Genomic DNA, 15,000 nt, shown 5'->3' on the forward strand with positions numbered 1-15,000 from the left:
TGTCTGTGTCTGTGTGTGTGTGTGTGTGTGTGTGCCTGTGCCTGTGTGTGCGTGCATGTGTCTGTGTGTGCATGCCGTGCATGTGTCTGTGTGCCTGTGTCTGTGTGTGCATGCCGTGCATGTGTCTGTGTGTGTGTGCCTGTGTGTGTATGCCTGTGTCTGCGTGTGCATGTGTGTGTGTTAATGTTGTACTTGGCAGTTTTCCCTCATGTCTTTGAGCCATGTGCGCCCTCCTCTGAGGCATTTCCTGTTTGTGCTGGTGATGACGGATCGTTTCCTGTCGCGCTGCATCACTGTCATTGACCCCTGACCTTGTGTGGACGACACGACAGATTAGAGGAGCTGACTAGAGGAAGATGCAGTAGTCTAGCTTAGCACCACCCTGTCACTCTCTCTTTACACACACACACACACACACACACACACACACACACACACACAGGCGCGCCTGCAGGTGTACGTCCGTACGCACTATGCGTACCATCAGGCTACTCAACAACGAGAGAAAACTTCCCTTGTGTGTGTGTAATGTGTATCACACCAAATTGGCCCACCATACCTTCCCAACTATGCACAGTATCCCATTAGCTGCATGCCATCCGGTTATTTACAATTTTCTATCACGTAAAGTTAGTGAACACGTTATCAAAATTAACGCGCACACATTTTGTTTGAGCAGGAGACGGAATACACACGCAGGCACGCAACTAGGCTACTTGTTGTTTTCTTTTACCCGGCTATCTATATGGTTATCAGCACACAATGTTGAGCTAATTCACTAACTCAATAGGTTACTCAACACGGATATCATAAGTTTAAACAACGAAAACAGAAAGGATGGAGGCAGCAAAGCTAGAGGAGTTATTTCAGATGGGCAAGAACAAGGTAGGCAATTGGTGTGCTTGTCAGAACGAGACTGCATTACAGCTGTTTAAAGCCAGACGTCACGGTACGCTAGAACAAAACTAAAGGTAACTTAACCTATAGGGCTGTATCAAGTTGTCCAAATGAATAGGTCATTGTAGATGTTGTTGTTGTATTATTGCATGTGGATATTGTTATGCTATGTAGGCTACTTTTTTGCAATGCACGGACCTAAAACCGGGAAATGGACAAATATTGTCCACGCGTGTTTTTTTTGCGGGGGTGGGAGGGGGGGGGGGGGGGGTGAAGGGTGTGCGTACCATAGCATTAATTCCTGCAGGCGCCCCTGCACACACACACACACACAGAAGCAGTAGTCTAGCTCAGCTCAGCACCACCCTGTCACTCCCTTTAAACTGGTGCTTTTTAACAGTCTTGGCAACAGCTCCCCCTGCTGGTGGTATAGAGCCACCCAGTGTGCAGAGTTTGATTTGCTGCTATGCATGCAAAATGCCAGTGTTAAAGTGTGTGTGTGTGTGTGTGTGTCTCCATAGGCTTCCAGGGATTTGGTGTGTTTCCTGCAACTGGACCATGTGAATGTGTACTACGGCCAGGACTACCGCAGCAAATACAAGGCTCCGACTGACTACTGCTTGGCCCTGAAGGTAAACAGTCCCACCGAATGATCTCTGTATGCTCCAGCCTGTGTGTGTGTGTCTGTGTCTGAGTGGGAACCACCAGTGCGTGCGTGCGTGCGTGCGTGCGTGCGTGCGTGCGTGCGTGCGTGCGTGCGTGCGTGCGTGCGTGCGTGTGTGCGTGCGTGTGTGTGTGTAATGTATGGTGGTGAACTGGTGCTGAGAGGGGTGAAGAGCATCGGGGGAAGGAAGCCATAACACACAGATCTCACCAGCACGCCTGCCGTAAATACATATGGTTGGTTTCTAATATGATACGGCCGCTTATCATTCCAAAGATGGACCTTCCTTCATGTGATTTAGCAACAGATCAAATTTCATGTCACGCAAGCTGAGAAATATAAATAGCATTATGTTCCCCATAAATATAAATATTGGCTGCCTGCAAAGGGTGGTGCTCAGCATACAGAACAGATATAAACACACACACACACACACACACACACACACACACACACACACACACACACACACACACACACACACACACACACACACACACACACACACACACACATTACCCTATTACAATAGATGTGTTCTCTAAGTGGCTCCAGTCCCCAGAGTGTGTGACAGGGCCTTAATGACATTACTTCACCATCCCAACCATCACTAAGGACAGCTCGTATATCAGAGCCATCTGCAAGGCGGCTGCCGTGTCGTCCGTGGCACTGCCCGACTATAAATACCACTTTCCATCAGGACCCCCCTCACCCCGAGAGGAGACAGGGCCTCATAGAAAGTGAATGATGTCTTCCTGTGGAAGTGCCTCTTAAAGCAGGCTTCACGCTGCAAAGAGTCTGGGCTTTTATAGGGGGCATCGGGGTGAGGAGTGGGGAGGGGCGGCCAGAATCGCAGCTGGTGGTCATCTTAAGAAATCCATTAGAAGTGATCATGATCATGGGTCCAGAAAAGTGTTTAATTCAATCGAAGTGGCCTAGATGAAATCCACAGTGCATACTCCGGGCTGTCTGGCTCTCTATTTTAAACCACACCTCAGATCCTGCTGCAGCAGATTAGGCCAACACAAAGTGAACGCCGACTCCTAAAATGATGTGAATCTCATGTCAGGTCGTCTGGCATTATTATTAGGTTAGCTAGCGCCATTGTTCTGCTGCATGAATATGGTAATGGCTTTTCTCTGGGGATCATCTTTGTTATGGCACTTCTTGGTTGAGCTGAGCCTTTGTATTCTGCCACAGCCCTTCTCAGCCCACCCCCGTTTTAAAGCTGAGGCACATTCAAAACATGACAGTACAGTAGTGATTCTCCCCAGTGCTGTATTAGCCTGTAGAAGAAGAGCCCTGCTGCAGTGTGCTCTCGGATGCAGCACTGGGCTGGTGCTGCCACCTGGTGGTGAATGGATCTAGTGTCATGGCTTAGGTGATGGTTGATAAATAAAAGTGGTGAAATAGATTTAGTTACATATCATAACTTAAGTATTTGGTACATATGTTTAGATATATTCTGGTTGTATATAGCCACTTCACTGACAAGAGACACCAAGAGAGTCCTAATCTGGTTTTAAAATTTTAGGTCAGTCAGGTGCTACAAGAATATGATCAGATTTATCAACATTCATCATAAAGGCTGCACAATGAAGCGATTTTTAATTGAAATCACAATTTGGACTGATACAATTACCTGATCGCAAAGGCTGCGATTAATCATGCAGCTCAAAGCTTGACTTTCAAAATTATATTGCAGATCAAAACGCAGTTGCAATCTGTCTGAATAATCACAACTGGATATTCTCCCCTCCACCTCCTACAGCCCTATTCATCATGATGTCTCTTGTGGTCACAGTAAGTGTTCATGCTAACCTCCTCTGCCCTTGTTTCCCAGCACCCCCAAATTCAGAAGAAATCTCAGTACATCAAGTACCTGTGCTGTGATGATGTCAGAACCCTCCACCAATGGGTCAACGGAATACGTATCGCTAAGGTAACTGACCTGACCCATTTAGCCTACACATATCTGACAGACTGTTTATGTTTGCTATCTACGATGAGGTATTTACTTAACTCTGTTATCGACTCTTTAGAATCTCACTTTCTCTCTCTCTCTCTGCATGTGTCTGTGTTTGGCTGAGCAGTACGGGAAACAGCTGTATATGAACTACCAGGAGGCCATGAAGCGCACAGAGGCGGCGTACGACTGGGCCTCCCTGTCCAGCTCCAGTATCAGATCAGCCTGCAGCTCCGCCAGCATCCCAGGTGAGTTGTGAGTTGGGGGCAGCTGTGGCCTACTGGTTAGCACTTCGGACCTGTAACCGGAGGGTTGCCGGTTCGAACCCCGACCAGTAGGCAAGGCTGAAGTGCCCTTGAGCAAGGCACCTAACCCTTCACTGCTTCCCGAGCGCCGCTGTTGTTGCAGGCAGCTCACTGCGCCGGGATTAGTGTGTGCTTCACCTCACTGTGTGTTCACTGTGTGCTGAGTGTGTTTCACTAATTCACGGATTGGGATAAATGCAGAGACCAAATTTCCCTCACGGGATCAAAACAGTATATATACTTATACTTATACTTATACTTGAGTCGTAAGCCACTGGTATCAGTTGTGAGTCGTGGGCCACTGGTATCAGTTGTGAGTCGTGAGTCGTAAGCCAGTAGTATCATCTCAAAACAGAGCAACACGTTTCCTGTTGGGTAGCTGCTGGGTCTAATTCCAAGACAGTTTTACACACATAACACATGTAGTGCAAGAACTGCTGTGTGTTCAGGGGGACAAGCTGGCCCCCCGTCCCGTTCCAACTGGGCCTTCCAGTCCTGTTGCAGCCAATCCTAACTGCAGGCGAGCGACTGACTGTTGTGTAGCATTGAATGCTCTCTGTTCACACTGAATCTGTTAAATATGCCGCTCTATTCACACTGAATCTGTTAAATATGCCATTTCTTGTATCATTTCTTATTCAAAACAACAATATATAGAAATGCACAGTTGTGTCGCATTCAGCTAGGAAAACAATGTCATTAAAGTGATTTTGTCACTCGTTTACGTCACATGCAAATCAGGACACGGTGATAGAAAGTGAAGCGTCTCAGGTCATAGTACACAAGACCGGCGTACTCACATGAAAGTCTCAGATCATAGTACACAAGACCAGCGTACTCACATGAAAGTCTCAGGTCATAGTACACAAGACCAGCGTACTCACATGAAAGTCTCAGGTAGTACACAAGACCAGCGTACTCACATGATATCTTTTTGTTCTCGTTTCTGTTTCAGAATCGCACTCAAACCACTCAAGTGTGACAGACAGCGGCCTGTCTGACGGCACTTCGTCCAGCCATGCCCGCTCCCAGAGCGTGGTCAGCTCCATCTTCTCCGAGGCCTGGAAGAGAGGCACCCAGATGGAGGAGAACAGCCGGGTGAGTAGCCCACGCTCCCTCCCTCCCTCCCTCCCTCCCTCCCTATGATCATATCCCGATTTCAGAACCCCGGATAAGCCCTTATCCCACTTTTGGGATACTGTTCCATGGATACACCGTATTCCAAACAGCAGCTGTCTGCATACATAGAATGTAATAACTGGGCACTGAGACACTAGTATTCATCATGTATACAGGGATATTAATAACCAGGTATCTCTGTGCTCATGTAAACACCATATCCTGAATATGATCAAAATTGGGATAAGTTATCGAGATAAGAACTAGGACACTGAAATGCATGCAAATGCAGTGGGATAAGTGAATGAGTGATTAGGAACTGTGGCTACTGTGCCCCTTCCCTTCCTCACTGTGGCCAGACCTCATGAAGATTAGTTAAGAGTGTGGAGAACAGGCAGGGAGAGGTGCAGAACAGGCAGTGCTTGGGTTTGTCAGGAGGAGGGCAGTCAGTTTAACCCTAAAGGACTTGATGGTAGTTCTTGAGACGTCTTTAAGGCACACAAGGTGTGTTGTGTGTGTGTGTGTGTGTGTGTGTGTGTGTGTTTTTTAAACAAGGGTCTGAATTGGTTCTGTGTTCTTTTCCAGAGGTCCGAGTCGAGCCGAGCGTCCAGCATCTCCCACACCTCTCACACATCCCACAGCTCTCACTCCCACCACCAGAGTTCACACCCTCCACCTGCCCCCCACACACCCCAGCCCCCTCCGCAAACCCCCCACACACCCCAGCCCCATCCACCTGCCCCCCACACACCCCAGCCCCATCCACCCGCCCCCCACACACCCCAGCCCCATCCACCTGCCCCTCAGGTGCCCCAACCTCAGACTGTGCCCCAGCCGCCACCCGTCTCCCACATGCCCAAACCACCACCTACCCATCACATTCCTCAACCTCCACCTGCCCCCTACGTGCCCCAACCACCACCTGTGCTCCAAAGCCATCAGCCTCCACCTACCCCACACATCCCTCAACCTCCACCTGCCCCCCACACCCCTCAACCTCCACCTGCCCCCCACACCCCTCAACCTCCACCTGCCTCCCATTTGCCTCCAGCTCCACCTGCCCCCCAAGCGCCCCAACCTCCACCTGCCCCACATGTGCCCCAACCTCCACCTGCCCCCCAGGCACCCCAACCTCCACCTGCTCCACCTGTCGCTCCAACTCCCCCTCAGACACCACCCACTGCATATGTCCCTCCACTGCCACCTACCCCTCAAATCCTTCAGCCTCCTCCTCCACCTCTCCCCACCCTGAGCCCAGCTCCACCCGTGACCCCGGTGGCATGTGTGCCCTCTCCACCTCCTCCACCTCCTCCTCCTCCACCTCCTCCACCTCCTCCTCCTCCTCTCCCACCTCCCCCCGTGTGCAGCCCCCCCCCGTCGGTGTCCGGCGCCCCCCTGCACCACCACCACTCCAGCAACCCCACGGTCTTCGCCAAGTACAGCACCATCACGCGCCTGCAGCAGAAAGACAAGCCCCTCCTCCCCGCCCAGGTGCCAAGCCCACCTCCGCAAGCGGCCAAGCCACAGCCCGGCAAGGACAACGGCGCCTGGCCACCGCCGGACACCACCACCACCACCACCCCTCCTCCTCCACCTCCTCCGCCTCCTCCTCCACCACCCCCACCGGCCAGTCTGCCCACTCCAGGCTCGGCCATGGCGACGCTGAGGCGCGGACCGGCCGCTGGAGCTGCAGTGCCTCATCCTCCTCCACCGCCGCTGTCGTCGCTGCACAGTAACGGCTTCCCTCCACCCCCTCCGTCCCCCGGTCTCCCGGTGGCGCACGTCCCGCCCAAGCCCTCCAACGGCTTCCAGAGGTTTCCATCTCCGCCGCCGCCTGACCTCTCGCCCTCGCCCCCTCCCCAGCTCCTGACGCAGTCCGCGCCTCCTCCTCCACCTCCTCCTCCACCTCCCCCTCCCGCACCTCCTGCTCCCCCACTGCCCCCACAGCAGCCCCATGCTCACACCACACCACCCCCTCCTCCTCCTCCTCCACCACCTCCTCCACCTCCAGCTTCTCTCCAGCAGGTCTTTCCCCCCTCCGCTCCACCCAAAACCTTCCCCTTCCAGATGGGCCGTAAGCCTCCTGGGATGGTGGTGCTTCCTACTGCGGTGGCTCCTGGCCCTCCTCCTCCTCCCCCTCCTCCACCTCCTCCTGGACCGCTGGCATCGGTCCCCGCGAAGACCCAGCCACCCCCCACCCTCCCCAAACAGCACAGCATCGGCAGGGCAGCCGCCTCCTCTCTGGTCAAGCAACTGGCCAGTCAGTTCCCGGGTGCGGCCGCCACCAATCACGTGGACAGTGCCAAGGCGCCGCAGTCGCCCCCTACGGTCAAGGCCAAGCCCAAGTGGCAGAGAGGAGGAGTGCAGACCAAGTCGCCAGAGTTCCCTCCACCGCCTCCCGATAACAGCCTGGGTTTCCCCCCAGCTCCCGGTCCTCCTCCACCCCCACCTCCCCCTCCTCCTCCACCAGCGCCTGGGCCTGGGCCTGGGTTTGGACCGGGCCTGCCTCCTCCTCCACCAGCGCCTGGGCCTGGGCGTGGGTTTGGACCGGGCCTGCCTCCTCCTCCACCAGCGCCAGCGCCTGGGCCTGGGCCTGGGTTTGGACCGGGCCTGCCTCCTCCTCCACCCCTTCCTCCAGCAACCCCCCCCAAATCTGGGGGCTCGCCCATGAAGAAATCGCCGACGGGCGCCGCCAAGAAACCACCGCCGACTCCCCAGCGTAACTCCAGCTTCAAGGCCGACTCGTCTGCGGAGTACAACGAGGCGCGAGCGCGGCTGGAGAACCTGGTCGGCCGTCAGGGTTCCGGCTCCTCGGGGTCGGCCGCCGCCGCCGCTGGCCCCCCCGCGCCACCCAAACCGGGGAAGCTCAACCTGGGCCACCTGCCCCCGGCGCTGCAGGCCAAAGTGGGGAAAGTGGTGACCGACTTCCCCTCTCCACCGCCCCTGGACAACGACTCGTCCTTCCCCCCTCCGCCGATGGACAACGACCTGCCACCGCCGCCGCCTCTGCCCGCCGACCTTCACGGCAGCGCATCGCGAGTCGCCGTGGTCAACCCCCAGCCCCAGTCGTCATCATCGTCATCGTCCAGCGGCGGCGGCAACATCTGGAGTGCCGGGCGGGCTTCCTTGAAGAAGACCCCTCCCCCGACGCTGGCTCGCCGTAGCAACGGCGCCATCCCCACCGCCATGGAGGTCCACCGCCCGATGTCGCCGCCGACTTCCCCCAAGGGTCAGCCCAACTTCATGGAGGACCTCCACCGGACACTAAGGCGCAAGTCGGGCAGCCGGCAGGGCTCGTTCGGTAGCAGCAGCGGCGGCGAGCCGGCCATCACGACCACCATGGACGACATGGCGCTGCCCCCACCCCCTCCAGAGCTGCTGCTGGACCAGCAGGCCAACGGCAGCAACGGCGGGGGCTACGCATCAGGAAACATCTCAGGCTATGCAACACTGCGGCGAGGACCTCCGCCCGCACCGCCCAAACGGGACAACGGCACCAAACTCACAAACTAGCCCGAAAAAAACACGCCAAGCTGCTCTCAGACTGGCCGCAACACAAAAGGGTTCCAAGACTATTCAAGACAACCGTCTCATGTCTCTCCTCTACTGTCCATCACGAAGGGGACCTCTCAAGGGTTTGCTTCGTGATGGATCTGCATTCCTAACAGTCCAAAATTATTATCGATCAGTACATCAACTCTCGAAAGATGCCAAACCGCCGGACTTTACTTTCCTCTCATATCGTCATGTGAGTTCTGAGCGACGGATGTCCAGTCTAAGCTCAGACGTGACTTTCCGTCTATCCGTTGATCTTGCTGTGTGGCCCTGCCACAGACTGACATTTCTGGTTGTGTGTGTGAATGGGATAAAGGGGTGGGGAGTTTTTGTTTTTAGCCTTTTTTATATACGAAAATTTATTTAATATCTGAAGAGATTGTGTTATTTTACTGTTAGGACTGAATGATTAGTACTGGACAAAGATGCCTTTAGAGATGGTCTGGGGTGGAGAGGTGTATGTTTGGGAGGTCTTCTCTCACCTTGGGCTATGTGACTGCAAACTGACCGCAAGTCAGGTCAGACTCGAACCCAGATGAATCATTAAGAACCGCTTTGTTACGTGATTTCTAGAATGTTCTCCAAGTTGTAAGCTTGTCTCATGCTTTTCTGAAGGACTCCCTTTGGTCGACCATGGAGCACGGAGGATGAAGGAGAGATTTTTAGAGGTGCCCTTACCTTGGATGGTGTGATAGGAGGAAAGGAAGAAGAAAGGTGGGGTCGTCATCAGAGGGTGGTGCACACCTTGAGAAGAATTTGTGAGTTTAAATCGGCGAAGCCCCGAGAGGAGGTGGACGACCGTAGGTGTTGGATGTAACCAGGTGTGGGGGTCAGAGTTGTGTTTGTTGCTTTCAAACACTTTGAATCCGTTTGATGGAGCTTGTGTGAACTGCCATAAAAACAGACCTTGGCTATACTGCTGCCTATGACACCGCAGGCAATCTCAATCAAGCCCGGAGAAGTGCTTTAATGTTAACAAATGCTATTTGTCACTCATATTTGGATGTAATGTGTGCTGTGATGGTTTGAGCCTTGTTCTTTTTAATCTCTTCATTTCTGTCATCACTGCAGTTTCTGTCTTTACAAAATGAGAAAGAAAAAAAAAACATTTTCCAGCTGCTTGGCCTGCCTGTAACTCTGCCTTCCACTGACTCGACGTTAGGAATACTTGGACAGGATATGTAGGAATACTTGGACAGGATGTAGGTTGTTGAAAATTCATTGCTTTTGTTAGCCAGCCAGGAGCTACTTCCTACTTACATGTTGAAGGAGGTCAGTTTGACAATAATTGTAAAACTTTTTAATCTGAAAGTACCGTAATCCACAAGAGTAGCATCAGTATAGTATTAGCTTTGGGAAAACATACCATGGTCACTCTCCAAACCACCATTGCTGTAGAGGTCCAGAACCCATGGTCCGAGAAGGGGTGCACCTGTGCTACGCTCCGTCGTGTTTTGGAAGAGGTGATTTGAAGAAGCACAGCAGAAGTCGCTTTCTCGTCTATGACCTGGATCACCGGTGTCTCACCGAGAGCATCACCATGAATGCTTACCACCTGACTGCGAATATGTGATCTGCGTATATTCCATCAGAAGGATGCCTGTTTTTAAACTCTCTAGCATATTTCAAAGTTATTGCCTATATCTGACTGAATCAAGCATTACGTTACCGGTATTGAAGTTTGGAGGCCTATCTGGGACCAGTATCGGACATCTCTAAAAAAATCATATCGGGGAAAATGAAGTCATAATGTCTGCTTTTAAGATAAAATCACTATATAAATGCATTTCAATGTAAGATCAATATATAAATGTCAAAATCAAGCCTCCCTGTGTGTGTCTTACTGTCTGTATCTCAATCGATGGTTTTTAACATAAACAGATCAGAGAGTCGTCAGAGAGTATTATGGTATTTATTTAAGTGAAGAGAATACAAATTACATGTTTACATTTACCTGTGCTGTACAGCACCAGTGCTTCATCATATATATAATACTGTGTGCACTTGGGGGGTATTCCAAGTACGTGGTTTAGTTACTAACCTGGGCATGTTAACTCGGAGTACAGTAAGTGGTAAACTTCCTACATCAAGAGCCCTATGACATTTTTGTGTTAGGAGAATATAGGCATACAGCTGTTCTATTAGGAGGTTTACCACCTACTCTGAGTTAACTAATCCAGGTTTGTCACTAAATACCCCCCTGGATTCAGTGAGCCATACTGTGGGTTATTGTAAAGCTGAATTGTGCGGCTTTACTAGAAACTGGGACTAAACTACACAATGGAAGTCTCCAGGTCCATCACTACAGGTGATTGCTGATATGTTCCTTTTCTGAACTACTGAAACAGGTGGTTGTTGAAGTTGTCCCCTCGAGTGGGAGCCCTCTCTCTGGACATATCGGCCTGTCTGCGGGATGGCGCAGCAGTGGGAAGGTCAACAACCGGAGGGTTCACAGGCTCTGAAGCAATAAAAAAAAAAAGTAAAATATATCAACACTTCACATATTGAAGCACGAGATAACACTTGTTTACTGTGTGGACACACACACACACACACTTCACATATTGAAGCATGAGAGAACACATTTACTGTGTGGACATGTGCTTTTATGGGTTACAGCGACTGTTACACATTTCACATGATCAGATGTGTTGGAGCTGAGGGCAGTTGCCAGGTGTTTGTAGCACACTGTCCCTGCAGTCTTGGGCTATTCACAATGCTCTGAACCAGGCAGGCCTGACTCCATCAGCCTAGGGGAGCATACCCCAGGAGTTCGCTTAAGCATGCCAAAATTCAATCCAATGAAGGGGTACTACTGGTTAGCGCTTCGGACCAGAGGGTTGCCAGTTCGAACCCCGACCAGTAGGCACGGCTGAAGTGCCCTTGAGCAAGGCACCTAACCCCTCACTGCTCCCCGAGTGCCGCTGTTGTTGCAGGCAGCTCACTGTGCCGGGATTAGTGTGTGCTTCACTGTGTGCTGAGTGTGTTTCACTAATTCACGGATTGGGATAAATGCAGAGACCAAATTTCCCTCACGGGATCAAAAGAGTATATATTATACTTATACTTAAACTCAGACGGACTTACCTCTTGGAGCAAACGGGTTGTAGACCCAGGTTCTCTCCATCATCATCTGCCAGGCAACAATGATAAGCAATTAGAAAGCACAGAAAGAATATACATAATGAAGCCCTGCTTTATTCAAGCACCTTATTCACTTTCTCGCATATACTTTTTTGTTAGATAATAACTGTCTCTGTAGATAGATACACTCACACACTTTATTGGGATTGGGACGCCTGCCAATTACACCCAGGAACTTAAATGACATGCCATTATAAAGCGCTCACCCCACCTCACCCATAACAGCTTCCACTCTTTTAGAGTGTCTGGAAGTGTTTGTCCATTCATTCAGAAGAGTATTTTTGAGGTCAGACATGTGTCAGAGTTGGACGAGAAGGCCTGGCTCGTAATCTCTCTTGTGGTTCATCCCAAAGGTGCTTGATGATGTAGAGAACCCTGTTCTCTGCAAGCCAGTCAAGTTCTTCCCAAAATCACATACACATGGCTTTAGGACCTCACTTAATAAAGTCATGCTGGTGAAGAGATAATGGCATATTGGTTGTTTTCTTTAGGGGTTAGTTTAGGGGTTAGGCTTGGAGAAGTGAAGGGGAATCTTAATGCTTCAGTATACAAAGACATTTTGGACAATTATGTGCTTCCATCTTTTTGGGAACAGTTCGGGGAAGCCCTTTTCGGTTTCAGCATGACTATGTCTTAGCGCACAAAGCAGGGTCCATAAAGACATTGTCACATTCGGTTCCTGGCCCACTGAGATGTGGGATGGACTAGAAAAGAGATAGGTTGCCACTGAAGTTCTTGTAGGTGTAATGGCCGACGTCCCAATACTTTTGTCTGTAATGTTGTAGTGCAGATAATTGGCTGTATCTTTCTCTTTAGAGCCTATCTCTCTGTCCCACCTCTTCACTGGATTCAGAGCTAGAGCTGGAGCTGTCCGCTTGGCTGCACCTGAGGCCAACGAGCTTAGAACTCTCAGCAGACACACGCACGCGGGAGTAGCAGGATGCTTCCGCCTGAAACGGAATGAGGGAGTGGGGTAACAGATGAGGCGAGGGAGCGTCCAGCACCAGGAAAGAGATTTCTGTTTTGATTATGTTTCAGTAACTATGGAAACAAACAGACAAACAACACAGAGGAGGAGCCAAAGCGACTGCCCAGAAGATTGAATGTTCCATTGTGTCACCAGTAGTTTGTGGTTGCTGAAGACATTTAAAGCATTCACCAATAGTGATAAATATTTGGTAGGTTTGCCTAAATATTCTAAAAAACAATGATTTTACATACAATGTACACCCAAAAAGTCTCATGATTGTAAAAGTTCAGTCTCTAGTCTGACACATTGGACCACATCAGACCACTTCATGACTATTTATAACACATACAGAATAATACTAAACATGTTGGAAATATTTTCTGGGCGTGGAACAGTTAAACCTGGTCTAAATGCATCACGATAGTGGCTGTGCCACTATAATGGCTGCAAAATAATTATGCAGCACAAAGTGGTAATATCAAAACATGGTGGTTAGTGAGGTTCCCCTTTAACTGTGAAGCGCTTGAAGTGCTCTGAAAAGGGCTATAGAAATGCACTGTGTTGCTGTTGTATAAATGCAGTTATTGGTCGGATTGGTCAAAGTCAAAAACTGCAGTAGAAGAGGCCATCTCACGCAGTGTCCTCTGGCTGAGCTGGGTTGCGTCATTAATCTGGCAGCTCCTCAACCTCTCTAGCACCCATTGAACTGAACATTCTGTCTACAGTCAGAGCCCCCACCCACTGTTTCTGACAGCAGTCCAGCTGTGAACTCATTGAACTTGTATTGGTCAACATCTCTTCCATTGTACATTGGTCCAAAGACAGTCACACTGTCCCAAAGAGACATGTTTATATTTTTGTGCTTTTGACTTTTTTTTCCCCCCTCTCCCATTTACAGGAGGGCTTACTGGCACTTACTGTAAGTTGAGACTGGCTAAATGAACACAGTTTACTTTCACATTCATTTTGAACTAGCAGTTATGTGAAGGAATGTGGAACGAAACAAGGACAGACATCTGGATAGCAAGGAAATACTCTTACTGGCGGTCAGTCACCGCCACTGTCTACAGCTGTAGCTACAGAAACCTTAAGGAGGTGTGAGCATGTGGAGGGTTAAGGTTTAGAGGAATCATACCACAAAGAAGCCTCGACGGAAATTGCAGTTCAGAGGATCCGCCCCAGAGATCTTCAGACAGTCCGTCTCCCTCACGGCAAAATTCATCATCAGGTCATGTGTGTTCATCCCCAAAGGAACCACCTGTAAACAAACAAATGATGTTTGTTATATGAGGAATACAAATATGTATATGCAAGTCTTTGATGAGCTGTTTTTATACGGTCCAGGTGGGAACAAAAAAGAAGACATTTTAACGAGGTGTTAAGATGTTCTCACCTTCTTGACAGAGCCTTTGGTCAGCCTGAAGAGACGATCTCTCCCATACTGAGCGTTGACCTGGTCCAGAGACATCTGGATGGCCTTATCAGCCTGCGGGGCCAAGTCCCACTGCAGTAGTGGGAAGGCTGTAGGGGAAAGCCAAGATGAAACATTACATCAACTGGACACTTCTGTACACTTCAGGCTACATCTCTGACAAACTTAGAGCAGCTAGTCTTGAAAGCATAAACCACTACAAATATATGTGCCGTTGTTTATACAGAAACATATTATCAGAGTGTCATCATCCGTTACAAACATACACAAAACTGCACTCTGCACTCTGGAATGACATTTGAAGCCAGATAGTTTTCACTGTTAGTCCTGAAAGCCAGAGCCGATGTTTACCGTGTGTTCTGAATCAGCGGCGTGCGCCCGCGTTCACTCACCTGAGGCCCCCAGACTCAGGATCAGCACCAGTGAAACAGCCGCCACTTTCATCTTGCTCGCAGTTTGATAGTACGAGCTTCCAAAGTCTTGGTTTCTTAAATACCTCTCTGCTCTGCTCTTCCCCCCTACTTCTTTTCCCGGTACAGTGACCTGTTCAACTTGGCAGCCCTTATGTGGTGGTCAGAGCACAAACTCCTCTGTCCTTAACTGCACTCACACGCACTTATCCTCCGCAACCCACGCCGCATGCCAATGACAGCTGGAGAGATGTTTGTGTGCTCTGCCTCCCTCACATGAATCCAAACCAGGAGTTTTACTGATGAACACCCAATCAGTGAAAGAAGACGATTACAAATCCCTACTCACATAGGGCTCGCAATGTTCGTAGAATGTGGTTTGAATATATCCGGAATAATACACTGATAAAGATCAAATGTTCATGTGTTTTTCATATGATTTACAGGAAGTGCTGGAAGTCTTTGTAAACGGAGAAGAATTGTTGGTCATTTTAGAGTCACTTCTTAAGCCTAATGGAAACATGCCCCAGGCTAGAAA

At 50.1% G+C, this 15,000-nt stretch overlaps 2 protein-coding genes across 8 annotated transcripts in view; one reads left to right on the forward strand and one right to left on the reverse strand.

The window, feature by feature from the left end:
- Positions 1-10,329, forward strand: part of raph1b (Ras association (RalGDS/AF-6) and pleckstrin homology domains 1b) — a 60,149-nt gene extending 49,820 nt beyond the window's left edge. For all 7 annotated transcript variants that reach the window (XM_042079918.1, XM_042079919.1, XM_042079920.1 and 4 more), the window contains 5 exons: positions 1,419-1,529; positions 3,405-3,503; positions 3,655-3,775; positions 4,788-4,930; positions 5,537-10,329. In XM_042079918.1, coding sequence (XP_041935852.1) covers positions 1,419-1,529; positions 3,405-3,503; positions 3,655-3,775; positions 4,788-4,930; positions 5,537-8,464 — 3,402 coding nt within the window. In that variant the 3' untranslated portion in view covers positions 8,465-10,329. The remainder of the gene's footprint in view (positions 1-1,418; positions 1,530-3,404; positions 3,504-3,654; positions 3,776-4,787; positions 4,931-5,536) is intronic.
- Positions 10,330-10,402: 73 nt separating this feature from the next.
- On the reverse strand, positions 10,403-14,705 carry spp2 (secreted phosphoprotein 2). Its single transcript, XM_042079974.1, has 6 exons — positions 14,445-14,705; positions 14,014-14,141; positions 13,756-13,878; positions 12,487-12,600; positions 11,594-11,639; positions 10,403-10,964 (listed from the first exon to the last, which is right to left on the reverse strand). Exons 1-6 carry the CDS (start codon positions 14,494-14,496, stop codon positions 10,843-10,845), a joined length of 585 nt encoding a protein of 194 aa, XP_041935908.1. The 5' UTR covers positions 14,497-14,705; the 3' UTR covers positions 10,403-10,842.
- Positions 14,706-15,000: the final 295 nt, after the last annotated feature.

Source organism: Alosa sapidissima, chromosome 23 (genome assembly GCF_018492685.1).
Source record: "Alosa sapidissima isolate fAloSap1 chromosome 23, fAloSap1.pri, whole genome shotgun sequence".
Classification (NCBI taxonomy): Eukaryota; Metazoa; Chordata; class Actinopteri; order Clupeiformes; family Clupeidae; genus Alosa; species Alosa sapidissima.

Excerpts from the sequence above, each read along its gene's own strand:
- spp2 (XM_042079974.1), bottom strand. The coding sequence starts at position 14,496 with ATGAAAGTGGCGGCTGTTTCACTGGTGCTGATCCTGAGTCTGGGGGCC. Across the intron at positions 13,879-14,013 it reads CCAAAGGCTCTGTCAAGAAG|GTGGTTCCTTTGGGGATGAA; the intron begins GTGAGAACATCT and ends GTTTGTTTACAG. Across the intron at positions 12,601-13,755 it reads TCCGTCGAGGCTTCTTTGTG|GCGGAAGCATCCTGCTACTC; the intron begins GTATGATTCCTC and ends ATTCCGTTTCAG.